At 43.8% G+C, this 18503-nt stretch overlaps 1 protein-coding gene across 3 annotated transcripts in view; it reads left to right on the forward strand.

The window, feature by feature from the left end:
- Window positions 1-303: 303 nt before the first annotated feature.
- Window positions 304-18503, forward strand: part of LOC311118221 (forkhead box protein K1-like) — a 45695-nt gene continuing 27495 nt past the window's right edge. For all 3 annotated transcript variants that reach the window (XR_014611775.1, XM_084193064.1, XM_084193065.1), the window contains exons 1-2: window positions 304-757; window positions 6952-7164. Coding sequence is in view for 2 of the 3 variants with exons in the window: in XM_084193064.1 (XP_084049190.1) it covers window positions 327-757; window positions 6952-7164 (644 nt within the window). In the remaining variant the exon portion in view is untranslated. The remainder of the gene's footprint in view (window positions 758-6951; window positions 7165-18503) is intronic.

Below are 18503 nucleotides of genomic sequence, written 5' to 3' on the forward strand. Positions count from 1 at the left end.
GGGGGGGTATATTTATTGAGCAGCAACAGTGTGATGTTTACAGCGTCGGCTTGGTAGAACAGGATTGTCTTATCGCTATCAGGTGTTATTATTGGACCGAAGGGTCGAGACAACTTTGTCGAACTAACTCCATTTCCGGATCACACTCCTCATTCACACCGGGTCTTCACCGCGGCCAGAATCCATGTTGTTTCTGTCTCTCCGACAGCGACGGAGCTAGCGAGCGGGCCTGTCCAATAACCCTTCACGTTGCAGGGACCTGTGTGTGTCTGAGAGTCGAGAGTGTGTTTGTATTCACCCCCCCCCCCCCCCCCAAAAAAAAGAAGATGGCAGACTTTCGGGACGACAACGGAGCTCGAGCCCTACTGGCCTTGCAATCTGCCCCTTGCAGCCCTGTTCGAGTCGGGGTGACCTCGGCCGCACACCCTCCCAATTTCTCCTTCTCGGGCTCTTCGGTGCTGGGCCGGGGCTGCGGAATGCCTACTCGCCTCGCGTCCCCGCCTCGGGCCCTGGCCAAGCTCGAAGGCCGGGACTTTGAGTTTGTCATGCGGCAGCGAACGGTGACCGTAGGCCGTAACTCGTCGCACGGCTCCGTGGACATCAACATGGGTCACTCCAGCTTCATCTCTCGGCGGCACCTCCAGATCACCTTGGAGGAGCCGTGCGGGTTCTCGCTGCGCTGCCTCGGCAAGAACGGGGTGTTCGTGGACGGCGTGTTTCAGAGGAGAGGCGCGCCACCCATGCAACTGCCCCGAGAGTAAGTTAGTTTAGCATGACTAGCATGCTAATGTTGCTAGCTACATAAACAAAACACAAGCCACATTACACCATCTAAGCTGGCTACTGGAAGCTAGCTAGCTAACTAGTTGTCTACTCAATACATTCGCATTGAGAGCCCCATATTGGAAAAAGATAGGAGGCTGTGGCTAACTTGTAAGTTAGCTTAGCATAACTAGCATGCTAATGTTGCTAGCTACATAAACAAACATAAGCCACATTACACATCTAAGCTGGCTACTGTGAAGCTAACTAGTTGTCTACTCAATACATTAGCCATTCGCATTGAGAGCCCATATTGAAAAAGATAGGAGACTGTGGCTAACTTGTTACCTACATTAGGAAGACGCTAGCTAAAGTGAATCCGTTGCAGACGTGAGCAGCATTATGGAAGTAGCTAAACTGAAACATTAGCCACATTTAGAGTTAACTTGTTAGCTTAGCTACTGACTGTATCTTAGTGTTTTGACGGGCGGCGGCGTCGCGTAAACAAAGTCACTCAAGTCAGCATGACGGATATTTACGATCTAATCAAAGTTTATTGGTCGCCTACACAGATTTGCAGACGCAGCGAAATGCTTGTTTCTCTAGCAACAACAGTGCAGGAATACCTAGCAAGCAATACAAAAAAACATAGAAATATCATAACGACAAATGTCAGTCTGGAATATATATACAGTACCAGTCAAAAGTTTGGACACACCTACTCATTCCAGTTAAAAAAAAAAAAAAAAAAAATCTACATTGTAGAGTAATAGTGAAGACATCAGGTAGCTTAGTGGTTAAGAGCGTTGTGCCAGTAGAGCCGACTCGGTGACAAATCTGTCGATGTGCCCTTGAGCAAGGCACTTAACCCTAATTGCTCCTGTAAGTTGCTCTGGATAAGAGCATCTGCTAAATGACAAAAAATGTTTAAAAAAATCAAAACTATGAAATAACACATATGGAATCATGTAGTAACCAAAAAAGTGTTAAACAAATCAAAATATATTTTAGATTCTTCAAAGTAGCCACCCTTTGCCTTGATGACAGCTTTGCACACTCTTGGCATTCTCTCAACCAGCTTCATGAGGTAGTCACCTGGAAATCATTTCAATTAACAGGTGTGCCTTCAAGTGCAGTTGCAAAAACCATCAAGCGCTATGATGAAACTGACCGCCACAGGAAAGGAAGACCCAGAGTTACCTCTGCTGCAGAGGATAAATTCATTAGAGTTACCAGCCTCAGAAATTGCAGCCCAAATAAATGCTTCACAGAGTTCAAGTAACAGACACATCTCAACATCAACTGTTCAGAGGAGCCTGCGTGAATCAGGCCTTCATGGTCGAATTGCTGCAAAGAAACCACTACTAAAGGACACCAATAAGAAGAAGAGACTTGCTTGGGCCAAGAAACACGAGCAATGGACATTAGACCGGTGGAAATCTGTAATTTGGTCTGATGAGTCCAAATTTGAGATTTTTGGTTCCAACCGCCATGTCTTTGTGAGACGCAGAGTAGGTGAACGGATGATCACCAGATGTGTGGTTCCCACCGTGAAGCATGGAGGAGGTGGTGTGGGGGTGCTTTGCTGGTGACACTGTCAGTGATTTTATTTAGAATTCAAGGCACACTTAACCAGCATGGCTACCACAGCATTCTGCAGCGATACACCATCCCATCTGGTTTGCGCTTAGTGGGACTATCATTTATTTTTCAACAGGACAATGACCCAACACACCTCCAGGCTGTGTAAGGGCTATTTGAGTGATGGAGTGCTGCATCAGATGACCTGGCCTCCACAATCACCTGACCTCAACCCAAATGAGATGGTTTGGGATGAGTTGGACCGCAGAGTGAAGGAAAAGCAGCCAACAAGTGCTCAGCATATGTGGGAACTTCTTCAAGAATGTTGGAAAAGCATTCCAGGTGAAGCTGGTTGTGAGAATGCCAAGAGTGTGCAAAGCTGTCATCAAGGCAAAAGGGTGGCTACTTTGAAGAATCTCAAATATAAAATATATTTTGATTTGTTTAACACTATTTTGGTTACTACATGATTCCATATGTGTTATTTCAAAGTTTTGATGTCTTCACTATTATTCTACAATGTGGAAAATAGTAAAAATAAAGAAAAACCCTGGAATGAGTAGGTGTGTCCAAACTTTTGACTGGTACTGTGTGTGTGTGTGTGTGTGTGTGTGTGTGTGTGTGTGTGTGTGTGTGTGTGTGTGTATATAGGGCAGTTGTTGTTGTTGCCATCCTGTACCTGTCCCACAGGTGTGATGTTCGGATGTACCGATCCTGTGCAGGTGTTGTTACACGTGGTCTGCCACTGCGAGGACGATCAGCTGTCCGTCCTGTCTCCCTGTAGCGCTGTCTTAGGCGTCTCACAGTACAGACATTGCAATTTATTGCCCTGGCCACATCTGCAGTCCTCATGCCTCCTTGCAGCATGCCTAAGGCACGTTCACGCAGATGAGCAGGGACCCTGGGCATCTTTCTTTTGGTGTTTTTCAGAGTCAGTAGAAAGGCCTCTTTAGTGTCCTAAGTTTTCATAACTGTGACCTTAATTGCCTACCGTCTGTAAGCTGTTAGTGTCTTAACGACCGTTCCACAGGTGCATGTTCATTAATTGTTTATGGTTCATTGAACAAGCATGGGAAACAGTGTTTAAACCCTTTACAACGAAGATCTGTGAAGTTATTTGGATTAATTATCTTCGAAAGTCAGGGTCCTGAAGAAGGGATGTTTATATATAGATAGATAGATAGATATCACACATGGTCGAAAGTATGTGGACTCTCCTTCAAATTTACATTTTAGTCATTTAGTAGACGCTCTTATCCAGAGCGACTTACATTTTCATACTGGCCCCCCCGTGGGAATCGAACCCACAACCCTGGCGTTGCAAACGCCATGCTCTACCAACTGAGCTACACGGGACCAGATGAGTGGATTTGGCTATTTCAGCCACCCGTTGCTGACAGGTGTATAAAATCGAGCACACAGTCATTCAATCTCCATAGACAAACATTGGCAGTAGAGAATGGCCCGTACTGAAGAGCTCAATGACTTTCAACGTGGCACCGTCATAGGATGCCACCTTTCCAACAAGTTAGTTTGTAAAATGTCTGCTCTGCTAGAGCTGCCCCGGTCAACTGTAAGTGCTGTTATTGTGAAGTGGAAACGTCTAGGAGCAACAACGGCTCAGCCGCGACGTGGTAGGCCACACAAGCTCACAGAACGGGACCGCCGAGTGCTGAAGCACGCTGCTCGTAAAAATCGTCTGTCCTCGGTTGCAACACTCAGTACCGAGTTCCAAAACTGCCTCTGGTGGAGGCAACGTCGGCAAAATAACTGTTCATCGGGAGCTTCATGAAATGGGCTTCCATGACCGAGAAGCCGCACACAAGCCTAAGATCACCATCATCAGCGTCAACTGATCACACAGATGACAATATTGTTGTTGTTTCTAATGAATGGAGGAATAAGATTCTTATTACTGTTATCAAAAATAATTCAATTAATCACATCAAGTGGAGATGTACAGTTGAAGTCGGAAGTTTACATACACTTAGGTTGGAGTCATTAACTTTTTTTCAGCCACTCCACACATTTCTTGTTAACAAACTATAGTTTTGGCAAGTCGGTTAGGACATCTACTTTGTCCATGATACAAGTAATTTTTCCAACAATTGTTTACAGACAGATTAATAATTATAACATATTTATATATTATATATATAACACTTGTAATTCACTGTATCACAATTCCAGTGGGTCAGAAGTTTACATACACTAAGTTGACTGTGCCTTTTAAACAGCTTGGAAAATTCCAGAAAATGATGTCATGGCTTTAGAAGCTTCTGATAGGATAATTGACATCATTTGAGTCATTTGGAGGTGTACCTGTGGATGTATTTCAAGGCCTACCTTCAAACTCAGTGCCTCTTTGCTTGACATCATGGGAAAATCAAAAGAAATCAGCCAAGACCTCAGAAAAAAAATTGTAGACCTCCACAAGTCTGGTTCATCCTTGGGAGCAATTTCCAATCGTCTGAAGGTACCACGTTCATCTGTACAAACAATAGTACGCAAGTATAAACATCATGGGACCACACAGCCGTCAAACCGCTCAGGAAGGAGACGCGTTCTGTCTCCTAGAGATGAACGTACTTTGGTGCGAAAAGTGCAAATCAATCCCAGAACAACAGCAAAGGATCTTGTGAAGATGCTGGAGGAAACAGGTACAAAAGTATCTATATCCACAGTAAAACGAGTCCTATATCAACATAACCTGAAAGGCCGCTCAGCAAGGAAGAAGCCACTGCTCCAAAACCGCCATAAAAGAGCCAGACTACGGTTTGGAACTGCGCATGGGGACAAAGATCGTACTTTTTGGAGAAATGGCCTCTAGTCTGATGAAACAAAAATAGAACTGTTTGGCCATAATGACCATCGTTACGTTTGGAGGAAAATGGGGGAGCCTGCAAGCCGAAGAACACCATCCCAACCGTGAAGCACGGGGTTGGCAGCATCATGCTGTGGGGGTGCTTTACTGAAGGAGGGACTGGTGCACTTCACAAAATAGATGGCATCATGAGGAAAGAAAATTATGTGGATATATTGAAGCAACATCTCAAGACATCAGTAAGGAAGTTAAAGCTTGGTCGCAAATGGGTCTTCCAAATGGACAATGATCCCAAGCATACTTCCAAAGTTGTGCCAAAATGGCTTAAGGACAACAATGTCAAGGTATTGGAGTGGCCATCACAAAGCCCTGACCTCAATTCTATAGAAAATATGTGGCCAGAACTGAAAAAGCGTGTGCGAGCAAGGAGGCCTACAAACCTGACTCAGTTACACCAGGTCTGTCAGGAGGAATGGGCCAAAATTCACCCAACTTATTGTGGGAAGCTTGTGGAAGGCTACCCGAAACATTTGATCCAAGTTAAACAATTTAAAGGCAATGCTACCAAATACTAATTGAGTGTATGTAAACTTCTGACCCACTGGGAATGTGATGAAATGTGATGAAATAAATCATTCTCTCTAGTATTATTCTGACATTTCACATTCTTAAAATAAAGTGGTGATCCTAACTGACCTAAAACAAGGAATTTTTTACTAGGATTAAATGTCAGGAATTGTGAAAAACTGAGTTTAAATGTATTTGGCTAAGGTGTATGTAAACTTCCGACTTCAACTGTACTTTCCATTCAAACACACATTTTAAAAAGTAGAACAGGAATAGTGTGTTTCAAAGGGAAGTGTGCTGGTCCCGTGTAGCTCAGTTGGTAGAGCATGGCGTTTGCAACGCCAGGGTTGTGGGTTCGATTCCCACGGGGGGCCAGTATGAAAAATGTATGCACTAACTAACTGTAAGTCGCTCTGAATAAGAGCGTCTGCTAAATGACTATAAATGTAAGTGTGAGGCAGCTATCTGTCTGCCTGTCTGTCTGTCTGTGTGGTGCCTGTCTGTCTGTCTCTGTCTATATACTAACCTGATCATGGGCTGGTGCCACCAACTGAAAAACTTAGTGGCAGCATTATTACCACCAGGGGAAAGTGTCCTACAGGTGTAACCAGGTGTGTTAACTTAATGGAACTAATGGCTGCTCTAATAGGAGTAGAGAGTGTTCTAATGTCTAGGAACTGTAAAATAGTGAACTAAACACCTCCATCTGTCTTCCCTCTCTCTCTCCTCCCCCTCTCTCTCCCCTCTCCTCTCCTCCCCCTCTCCCCTCTCCTCCCCCTCTCTCTCTCTCCTCCCCCTCTCTCTCTCCTCATCCTCCTCCCCCTCTCTCTCTCCTCCCTCTCTCTCCTCCCCCTCTCTCTCCTCCCCCTCTCTCTCTCTCCTTCCCATCTCTCTCCTCTCTCTCCTCCCCCTGTCTCTCCTCTCTCTCCTCCTCCTCTCTCTCCTCCCCCTCTCTCTCTCTCCTCTCCCCTCTCCTCCCCCTCTCCCCTCTCCTCTTCTCTCCTCCCCCTGTCTCTCCTCTCTCTCCTCCCCCTCTCTCTCTCTCTCCTCTCTCTCCTCCCCCTCTCTCTCCTCCCCATCTCTCTCCTCTCTCTCCTCCCCCTCTCTCTCTCTCCTTCCCATCTCTCTCCTCTCTCTCCTCCCCCCCTCTCTCTCCTCCCCCTCTCCTCTCTCTCTCCCCCCCCCCCCACCCCCCTCTCTCCCCTCCCCTCCTCTAGCTGTGTATTAAGGTTCCCCAGTACAGTCATAAAGATCCAGTTCTCCTCTCTGTTGCCTGGAGAGGAGTTGAGAGAGGAGGAGCAGCAGTCTCCTCCGCCCCGCCTCTCCCTCCTCCCCCACATCTCCCCCCTCAAGATCAGCATTCCCACAATGCACCATGATGACCTGCGACACCTGGTCAGCCCGCTGCCCTCCCCGACAGGCACCCTCAGGTGAGGACAGATAGATTAACACATGCATGCATGCTCACACACACACACACACACACGTTCAGAATCTCTGAGTTCGCGTTAGTTGGGGGGACTGTTCCATGACACTCCTGAATGCATCATTTGGGGAATTTTAGATTCTCCCTGATTGTCTAGTTTTTATTTAGGTGATTTTTAGTTCTCAAAAGATGATCTTATTCAAATCAAATCGTATTGGTCGCATACACGTGTTTAGCAGATGTTATTGCGGGTGTAGCGAAATGCTTGTGCTTCTAGCTCTGACAGTGCAGTAATATCTAACAAGTAATATCTAACAATATTATTATTATTATTATTAATTTCAGAACATATAGCCAATACACACAAATCTAAGTCAGGAATGAATTAAGAATATATACATATATGGACAAGCAATGACAGAGCGGCATGGACTAAGATACAGTAGAATATTATAGAATAGAATGCAGTATATACATATGAGATGAGTAGTGCAAGATATGTAAACATTATTAAAGAGGTTATTTTCCTGGCACCGAGTGAGAGTTTATTTTCCTGGCACCGAGTGAGTGAGAGGTTATTTTCCTGGCACCGAGTGAGTGAGAGGTTATTTTCCTGGCACCGAGTGAGTGAGAGGTTATTTTTCCTGGCACCGAGTGAGTGAGAGGTTATTTTCCTGGCACCGAGTGAGTGAGATGTTATTTTCCTGGCACCGAGTGAGTGAGAGGTTATTTTCCTGGTACCGAGTGAGTGAGAGGTTATTTTCCTGGCACCTCGCTCCTATCACGCTGTGGCCTATTTGAAGTATATAGCTCTATCTTTTCTAAATACTTTTAGTAGTTTAAGTTTACAAAGAAAACATTTCTCCATTCGAAAATATTATTTATATGTATAATAATAATAATATGCCATTTAGCAGACGCTTTTATCCAAAGCGACTTACAGTCATGCGTGCATACATTTTTTTTGTGTATGGGTGGTCCCGGGGATCGAACCCACTACCTTGGCGTTACAAGCGCCGTGCTCTACCAGCTGAGCTACAGAGGACCACAATGTGTGTGTGTGTGTGTGTGTGTGTGTATGTGTATATGTTATATTTTTTGTATATATATATATTTGGACATAGGTGCCCGAAAAAACACTCGCCCAAGACTTAGTCAGAAAAAACCCCTGGGAAGAGAGAGGAAGTGTTTCCCAGCGTATCCCCTCTGTGTCTCTGTGTCTCCCCCTGGTGGTGTGTGTGTGGTCCTGCACCACGTATCCCCTCTGTGTCTCTGTGTCTCCCCCTGGTGGTGTGTGTGTGATCCTGCACCACGTATCCCCTCTGTGTCTCTGTGTCTCCCCCTGGTGGTGTGTGTGTGGTCCTGCACCACGTATCCCCTCTGTGTCTCTGTGTCTCCCCCTGGTGGTGTGTGTGTGGTCCTGCACCACGTATTCCCTCTGTGTCTCCCCCTGGTGGTGGGTGTGTGGTCCTGCACCACGTATCCCCTCTGTGTCTCTGTGTCTCCCCCTGGTGGTGTGTGTGTGGTCCTGCACCACGTATCCCCTCTGTGTCTCTGTGTCTCCCCCTGGTGGTGTGTGTGTGGTCCTGCACCACGTATCCCCTCTGTGTCTCTGTGTCTCCCCCTGGTGGTGTGTGTGTGGTCCTGCACCACGTATCCCCTCTGTGTCTCTGTGTCTCCCCCTGGTGGTGTGTGTGTGGTCCTGCACCACGTATTCCCTCTGTGTCTCCCCCTGGTGGTGTGTGTGTGGTCCTGCACCACGTATCCCCTCTGTGTCTCTGTGTCTCCCCCTGGTGGTGTGTGTGTGGTCCTGCACCACGTATCCCCTCTGTGTCTCTGTGTCTCCCCCTGGTGGTGTGTGTGTGATCCTGCACCACGTATCCCCTCTGTGTCTCCCCCTGGTGGTGTGTGTGTGATCCTGCACCACGTATCCCCTCTGTCTCCCCCTGGTGGTGTGTGTGTGGTCCTGCACCACGTATCCCCTCTGTGTCTCTGTGTCTCCCCCTGGTGGTGTGTGTGTGGTCCTGCACCACGTATCCCCTCTGTGTCCCCCCCTGGTGGTGTGTGTGTGGTCCTGCACCACGTATCCCCTCTGTGTCTCCCCCTGGTGGTGGGTGTGTGGTCCTGCACCACGTGTGCCCTCCAGTGTCATGGTGTGTGTACACAAGCCATATATGGCACGGCAGCCGCTAGCAGGCTCCTGATTGGTTCAACCACAGGTTGTTTTGCCTAGCCTCCTACACACACACACACACCCCCACCCCCCCCCCCCCCCCCTTCCCTTGCTCCTATCACACACTGTGGCCTTATCCAGGCTAGCTACTGTAACACCCCCTACAGTAATTGATACATGGACACTTCCCCCAGACACTCCCCAAAACCAAAACATTGGGACCTTCACATGGTAATAGGAGCCACTGGTCTAGTTGGACAAGTTTCTACTGTGTGTTTTTATATTCTCCCCTAACGTCCCCCTCTCCTTGGCAGTTCTCATGTTGACACTGGTGGGGGGTGGACTAGAAGAGGGAGGGAGGGAGGGAGGGAGGGAGGGAGGGAGGGAGGGAGGGATAAGGGTGTGAGTGTGTGTGTGTGGGTGTGTGTGTGTGTGCTGTCGTTTGTAGCAAAAGTAAAGTGCTGAAAAAATACATTATTTATAAAGAATACATGAGTGAAGTAAAGGTTGAGGGGAGTCTGGGGTTACGACCCTGCTGATTACATCACTCTAGTTCTCAGTTCTAAACATATTTATATAGTTCTCTAGTTGTATAGTTTGGAGGTTCCACAGTTCTAAACCTATTTACATAGTTCTATAGTTCTCTAGAGGTTCCACAGTTCTAAACCTATTTACATAGTTCTCTAGTTGTATAGTTTGGAGGTTCCACAGTTCTAAACCTATTTACATAGTTCTCTAGTTGTATAGTTTGGAGGTTCCACAGTTCTAAACCTATTTACATAGTTCTATAGTTGTATAGTTTGGAGGTTCCACAGTTCTAAACCTATTTACATAGTTCTATAGTTCTATAGAGGTTCCACAGTTCTAAACCTATTTACATAGTTATATAGTTGTATAGTTTGGAGGTTCCACAGTTCTAAACCTATTTACTTAGTTCTATAGTTTGGAGGTTCCACAGTTCTAAACCTATTTACATAGTTCTATAGTTTGGAGGTTCTACAGTTCTAAACCTATTTACATAGTTCTATAGTTGTATAGTTTGGAGGTTCCACAGTTCTAAACCTATTTACATAGTTCTATAGTTCTCTAGAGGTTCCACAGTTCTAAACCTATTTACATAGTTGTATAGTTTGGAGGTTCTACAGTTCTAAACCTATTTACATAGTTCTATAGTTGTATAGTTTGGAGGTTCTACAGTTCTAAACCTATTTACATAGTTCTAGAGTTGTATAGTTTGGAGGTTCTACAGTTCTAAACCTATTTACATAGTTCTAGAGTTGTATAGTTTGGAGGTTCCACAGTTCTAAACCTATTTACATAGTTCTATAGTTCTCTAGAGGTTCCACAGTTCTAAACCTATTTACATAGTTCTATAGTTGTATAGTTTGGAGGTTCCACAGTTCTAAACCTATTTACATAGTTCTATAGTTGTATAGTTTGGAGGTTCCACAGTTCTAAACCTATTTACATAGTTCTATAGTTGTATAGTTTGGAGGTTCCACAGTTCTAAACCTATTTACATAGTTCTATAGTTGTATAGTTTGGAGGTTCCACAGTTCTAAATCCATTTACATAGTTCTATAGTTGTATAGTTTGGAGGTTCCACAGTTCTAAATCTATTTACATAGTTATATTGTTGTATAGTTTGGAGGTTCTACAGTTCTAAACCTATTTACATAGTTCTATAGTTCTATAGTTTGGAGGTTCTACAGTTCTAAACCTATTTACATAGTTCTATAGTTGTATAGTTTGGAGGTTCCACAGTTCTAAACCTATTTACATAGTTCTATAGTTGTATAGTTTGGAGGTTCCACAGTTCTAAACCTATTTATATAGTTCTATAGTTGTATAGTTTGGAGGTTCCACAGTTCTAAACCTATTTACATAGTTATATAGTTCTCTAGAGGTTCCACAGTTCTAAACCTATTTACATAGTTCTATAGTTGTATAGTTTGGAGGTTCCACAGTTCTAAACCTATTTACATAGTTCTATAGTTGTATAGTTTGGAGGTTCCACAGTTCTAAACCTATTTACATAGTTCTATAGTTGTATAGTTTGGAGGTTCCACAGTTCTAAACCTATTTACATAGTTATATTGTTGTATAGTTTGGAGGTTCCACAGTTCTAAACCTATTTACATAGTTATATAGTTCTCTAGAGGTTCCACAGTTCTAAACCTATTTACATAGTTCTATAGTTGTATAGTTTGGAGGTTCCACAGTTCTAAACCTATTTACATAGTTCTATAGTTGTATAGTTTGGAGGTTCCACAGTTCTAAACCTATTTACATAGTTCTATAGTTCTATAGTTTGGAGGTTCCACAGTTCTAAACCTATTTACATAGTTATATTGTTGTATAGTTTGGAGGTTCTACAGTTCTAAACCTATTTACATAGTTCTATAGTTGTATAGTTTGGAGGTTCTACAGTTCTAAACCTATTTACATAGTTCTATAGTTGTATAGTTTGGAGGTTCTACAGTTCTAAACCTATTTACATAGTTCTATAGTTGTATAGTTTGGAGGTTCCACAGTTCTAAACCTATTTACATAGTTCTATAGTTCTATAGTTTGGAGGTTCCACAGTTCTAAACCTATTTACATAGTTATATTGTTGTATAGTTTGGAGGTTCTACAGTTCTAAACCTATTTACATAGTTCTATAGTTCTATAGTTTGGAGGTTCCACAGTTCTAAACCTATTTACATAGTTCTATAGTTGTATATCACTGGTTTCCTTTTCAGAGCTCCCCCCTTAGCCTCCTACACACACACACACACACACACACACACACACACACCCCCTTCCCTCGCTCCTATCACACCCTGTGGCCTTATCCAGGCTAGCTACTGTAACACCCCCTACCCCTGTGGCCTTATCCAGGCTAGCTACTGTAACACCCCCTACCCCTGTGGCCTTATCCAGGCTAGCTACTGTAACACCCCCTACCCCTGTGGCCTTATCCAGGCTAGCTACTGTAACACCCCCTACCCCTGTGGCCTTATCCAGGCTAGCTACTGTAACACCCCCTACCCCTGTGGCCTTATCCAGGCTAGCTACTGTAACACCCCCTACCCCTGTGGCCTTATCCAGGCTAGCTACTGTAACACCCCCTACCCCTGTGGCCTTATCCAGGCTAGCTACTGTAACACCCCCTACCCCTGTGGCCTTATCCAGGCTAGCTACTGTAACACCCCCTACCCCTGTGGCCTTATCCAGGCTAGCTACTGTAACACCCCCTACCCCTGTGGCCTTATCCAGGCTAGCTACTGTAACACCCCCTACCCCTGTGGCCTTATCCAGGCTAGCTACTGTAACACCCCCTACCCCTGTGGCCTTATCCAGGCTATCTACTGTAACACCCCCTACCCCTGTGGCCTTATCCAGGCTAGCTACTGTAACACCCCCTACCCCTGTGGCCTTATCCAGGCTAGCTACTGTAACACCCCCTACCCCTGTGGCCTTATCCAGGCTAGCTACTGTAACACCCCCTACCCCTGTGGCCTTATCCAGGCTAGCTACTGTAACACCCCCTACCCCTGTGGCCTTATCCAGGCTAGCTACTGTAACACCCCCTACCCCTGTGGCCTTATCCAGGCTAGCTACTGTAACACCCCCTACCCCTGTGGCCTTATCCAGGCTAGCTACTGTAACACCCCCTACCCCTGTGGCCTTATCCAGGCTAGCTACTGTAACACCCCCTACCCCTGTGGCCTTATCCAGGCTAGCTACTGTAACACCCCCTACCCCTGTGGCCTTATCCAGGCTAGCTACTGTAACACCCCCTACCCCTGTGGCCTTATCCAGGCTAGCTACTGTAACACCCCCTACCCCTGTGGCCTTATCCAGGCTAGCTACTGTAACACCCCCTACCCCTGTGGCCTTATCCAGGCTAGCTACTGTAACACCCCCTACCCCTGTGGCCTTATCCAGGCTAGCTGCTGTAACACCCCCTACCCCTGTGGCCTTATCCAGGCTAGCTACTGTAACACCCCCTACCCCTGTGGCCTTATCCAGGCTAGCTGCTGTAACACCCCCTACCCCTGTGGCCTTATCCAGGCTAGCTACTGTAACACCCCCTACCCCTGTGGCCTTATCCAGGCTAGCTACTGTAACACCCCCTACCCCTGTGGCCTTATCCAGGCTAGCTACTGTAACACCCCCTACCCCTGTGGCCTTATCCAGGCTAGCTACTGTAACACCCCCTACCCCTGTGGCCTTATCCAGGCTAGCTACTGTAACACCCCCTACCCCTGTGGCCTTATCCAGGCTAGCTACTGTAACACCCCCTACCCCTGTGGCCTTATCCAGGCTAGCTACTGTAACACCCCCTACCCCTGTGGCCTTATCCAGGCTAGCTACTGTAACACCCCCTACCCCTGTGGCCTTATCCAGGCTAGCTGCTGTAACACCCCCTACCCCTGTGGCCTTATCCAGGCTAGCTACTGTAACACCCCCTACCCCTGTGGCCTTATCCAGGCTAGCTACTGTAACACCCCCTACCCCTGTGGCCTTATCCAGGCTAGCTGCTCTAACACCCCCTACCCCTGTGGCCTTATCCAGGCTAGCTACTGTAACACCCCCTACCCCTGTGGCCTTATCCAGGCTAGCTACTGTAACACCCCCTACCCCTGTGGCCTTATCCAGGCTAGCTACTGTAACACCCCCTACCCCTGTGGCCTTATCCAGGCTAGCTACTGTAACACCCCCTACCCCTGTGGCCTTATCCAGGCTAGCTACTGTAACACCCCCTACCCCTGTGGCCTTATCCAGGCTAGCTACTGTAACACCCCCTACCCCTGTGGCCTTATCCAGGCTAGCTACTGTAACACCCCCTACCCCTGTGGCCTTATCCAGGCTAGCTACTGTAACACCCCCTACCCCTGTGGCCTTATCCAGGCTAGCTACTGTAACACCCCCTACCCCTGTGGCCTTATCCAGGCTAGCTACTGTAACACCCCCTACCCCTGTGGCCTTATCCAGGCTAGCTACTGTAACACCCCCTACCCCTGTGGCCTTATCCAGGCTAGCTACTGTAACACCCCCTACCCCTGTGGCCTTATCCAGGCTAGCTACTGTAACACCCCCTACAGTACTTGATACATGGACACTTCCCCCAGACACTCCCCAAAACCAAAACATTGGGACCTTCACATGGTAATAGGAGCCACTGGTCTAGTTGGACAAGTTTCTACTGTGTGTTTTTATATTCTCCCCTAACGTCCCCCTCTCCTTGGCAGTTCTCATGTTGACACTGGTGGGGGGTGGACTAGAAGAGGGAGGGAGGGAGGGAGGGAGGGAGGGAGGGAGGGAGGGAGGGATAAGGGTGTGAGTGTGTGTGTGTGGGTGTGTGTGTGTGTGCTGTCGTTTGTAGCAAAAGTAAAGTGCTGAAAAAATACATTATTTCTAAAGAATACATGAGTGAAGTAAAGGTTGAGGGGAGTCTGGGGTTACGACCCTGCTGATTACATCACTCTAGTTCTCAGTTCTAAACATATTTACATAGTTCTATAGTTCTCCAGAGGTTCCACAGTTCTAAACCTATTTACATAGTTCTATAGTTCTATAGAGGTTCCACAGTTATTAACCTATTTATATAGTTCTATAGTTGTATAGTTTGGAGGTTCCACAGTTCTAAACCTATTTACATAGTTCTATAGTTGTATAGTTTGGAGGTTCCACAGTTCTAAACCTATTTACATAGTTCTATAGTTTTCTAGAGGTTCCACAGTTCTAAACCTATTTACATAGTTCTATAGTTCTATAGAGGTTCCACAGTTCTAAACCTATTTACATAGTTCTATAGTTTTCTAGAGGTTCCACAGTTCTAAACCTATTTACATAGTTCTATAGTTCTATAGAGGTTCCACAGTTCTAAACCTATTTACAGAGTTCTATAGTTCTATAGTTTGGAGGTTCCACAGTTCTAAACCTATTTACATAGTTCTATAGTTGTATAGTTTGGAGGTTCTACAGTTCTAAACCTATTTACATAGTTCTCTACTTCTATAGTTTGGAGGTTCCACAGTTCTAAACCTATTTACATAGTTCTCTAGTTGTATAGTTTGGAGGTTCCACAGTTCTAAACCTATTTACATAGTTCTCTAGAGGTTCTACAGTTCTAAACCTATTTACATAGTTCTCTAGTTGTATAGTTTGGAGGTTCCACAGTTCTAAACCTATTTACATAGTTCTCTAGTTGTATAGTTTGGAGGTTCCACAGTTCTAAACCTATTTACATAGTTCTCTAGTTGTATAGTTTGGAGGTTCCACAGTTCTAAACCTATTTACAGAGTTCTCTAGTTGTATAGTTTGGAGGTTCCACAGTTCTAAACCTATTTACATAGTTCTCTACTTCTATAGTTTGGAGGTTCCACAGTTCTAAACCTATTTACATAGTTCTCTAGTTGTATAGTTTGGAGGTTCCACAGTTCTAAACCTATTTACATAGTTCTCTAGAGGTTCTACAGTTCTAAACCTATTTACATAGTTCTCTAGTTGTATAGTTTGGAGGTTCCACAGTTCTAAACCTATTTACATAGTTCTCTAGTTGTATAGTTTGGAGGTTCCACAGTTCTAAACCTATTTACATAGTTCTCTAGAGGTTCTACAGTTCTAAACCTATTTACATAGTTCTCTACTTCTATAGTTTGGAGGTTCCACAGTTCTAAACCTATTTACATAGTTCTCTAGTTGTATAGTTTGGAGGTTCCACAGTTCTAAACCTATTTACATAGTTCTCTAGAGGTTCTACAGTTCTAAACCTATTTACATAGTTCTCTAGTTGTATAGTTTGGAGGTTCCACAGTTCTAAACCTATTTACATAGTTCTCTAGTTGTATAGTTTGGAGGTTCCACAGTTCTAAACCTATTTACATAGTTCTCTAGTTGTATAGTTTGGAGGTTCCACAGTTCTAAACCTGTTTACAGAGTTCTCTAGTTCTTTAGTTGTGTAGTTGGACAGTTCCAGTTAGTTCTAAGGTTGTGTGATTATAGTTCTATAGTTCCAGTTAGTTCTAAGGTTGTGTGATTATAGTTCTATAGTTCCAGTTAGTTCTAAGGTTGTGTGATTATAGTTCTATAGTTCCAGTTAGTTCTAAGGTTGTGTGATTATAGTTCTATAGTTCCAGTTAGTTCTAAGGTTGTGTGATTATAGTTCCAGTTAGTTCTAAGGTTGTGTGATTATAGTTCTATAGTTCCAGTTAGTTCTAAGGTTGTGTGATTATAGTTCTATAGTTCCAGTTAGTTCTAAGGTTGTGTGATTATAGTTCTATAGTTCCAGTTAGTTCTAAGGTTGTGTGATTATAGTTCTATAGTTCCAGTTAGTTCTAAGGTTGTGTGATTATAGTTCTATAGTTCCAGTTAGTTCTAAGGTTGTGTGATTATAGTTCTATAGTTCCAGTTAGTTCTAAGGTTGTGTGATTATAGTTCTATAGTTCCAGTTAGTTCTAAGGTTGTGTGATTATAGTTCTATAGTTCCAGTTAGTTCTAAGGTTGTGTGATTATAGTTCTATAGTTCCAGTTAGTTCTAAGGTTGTGTGATTATAGTTCTATAGTTCCAGTTAGTTCTAAGGTTGTGTGATTATAGTTCTATAGTTCCAGTTAGTTCTAAGGTTGTGTGATTATAGTTCTATAGTTCCAGTTAGTTCTAAGGTTGTGTGATTATAGTTCTATAGTTCCAGTTAGTTCTAAGGTTGTGTGATTATAGTTCTATAGTTCCAGTTAGTTCTAAGGTTGTGTGATTATAGTTCTATAGTTCCAGTTAGTTCTAAGGTTGTGTGATTATAGTTCTATAGTTCCAGTTAGTTCTAAGGTTGTGTGATTATAGTTCTATAGTTCCAGTTAGTTCTAAGGTTGTGTGATTATAGTTCTATAGTTCCAGTTAGTTCTAAGGTTGTGTGATTATAGTTCTATAGTTCCAGTTAGTTCTAAGGTTGTGTGATTATAGTTCTATAGTTCCAGTTAGTTCTAAGGTTGTGTGATTATAGTTCTATAGTTCCAGTTAGTTCTAAGGTTGTGTGATTATAGTTCTATAGTTCCAGTTAGTTCTAAGGTTGTGTGATTATAGTTCTATAGTTCCAGTTAGTTCTAAGGTTGTGTGATTATAGTTCTATAGTTCCAGTTAGTTCTAAGGTTGTGTGATTATAGTTCTATAGTTCCAGTTAGTTCTAAGGTTGTGTGATTATAGTTCTATAGTTCCAGTTAGTTCTAAGGTTGTGTGATTATAGTTCTATAGTTCCAGTTAGTTCTAAGGTTGTGTGATTATAGTTCTATAGTTCCAGTTAGTTCTAAGGTTGTGTGATTATAGTTCTATAGTTCCAGTTAGTTCTAAGGTTGTGTGATTATAGTTCTATAGTTCCAGTTAGTTCTAAGGTTGTGTGATTATAGTTCTATAGTTCCAGTTAGTTCTAAGGTTGTGTGATTATAGTTCTATAGTTCCAGTTAGTTCTAAGGTTGTGTGATTATAGTTCTATAGTTCCAGTTAGTTCTAAGGTTGTGTGATTATAGTTCTATAGTTCCAGTTAGTTCTAAGGTTGTGTGATTATAGTTCTATAGTTCCAGTTAGTTCTAAGGTTGTGTGATTATAGTTCTATAGTTCCAGTTAGTTCTAAGGTTGTGTGATTATAGTTCTATAGTTCCAGTTAGTTCTAAGGTTGTGTGATTATAGTTCTATAGTTCCAGTTAGTTCTAAGGTTGTGTGATTATAGTTCTATAGTTCCAGTTAGTTCTAAGGTTGTGTGATTATAGTTCTATAGTTCCAGTTAGTTCTAAGGTTGTGTGATTATAGTTCTATAGTTCCAGTTAGTTCTAAGGTTGTGTGATTATAGTTCTATAGTTCCAGTTAGTTCTAAGGTTGTGTGATTATAGTTCTATAGTTCCAGTTAGTTCTAAGGTTGTGTGATTATAGTTCTATAGTTCCAGTTAGTTCTAAGGTTGTGTGATTATAGTTCTATAGTTCCAGTTAGTTCTAAGGTTGTGTGATTATAGTTCTATAGTTCCAGTTAGTTCTAAGGTTGTGTGATTATAGTTCTATAGTTCCAGTTAGTTCTAAGGTTGTGTGATTATAGTTATATAGTTCCAGTTAGTTCTAAGGTTGTGTGATTATGGTTCTATAGTTCCAGTTAGTTCTAAGGTTGTGTGATTATAGTTCTATAGTTCCAGTTAGTTCT

Source organism: Coregonus lavaretus (genome assembly GCF_964263955.1).
Source record: "Coregonus lavaretus genome assembly, contig: HAP1_SCAFFOLD_1661, whole genome shotgun sequence".
Taxonomy (NCBI): Eukaryota; Metazoa; Chordata; class Actinopteri; order Salmoniformes; family Salmonidae; genus Coregonus; species Coregonus lavaretus.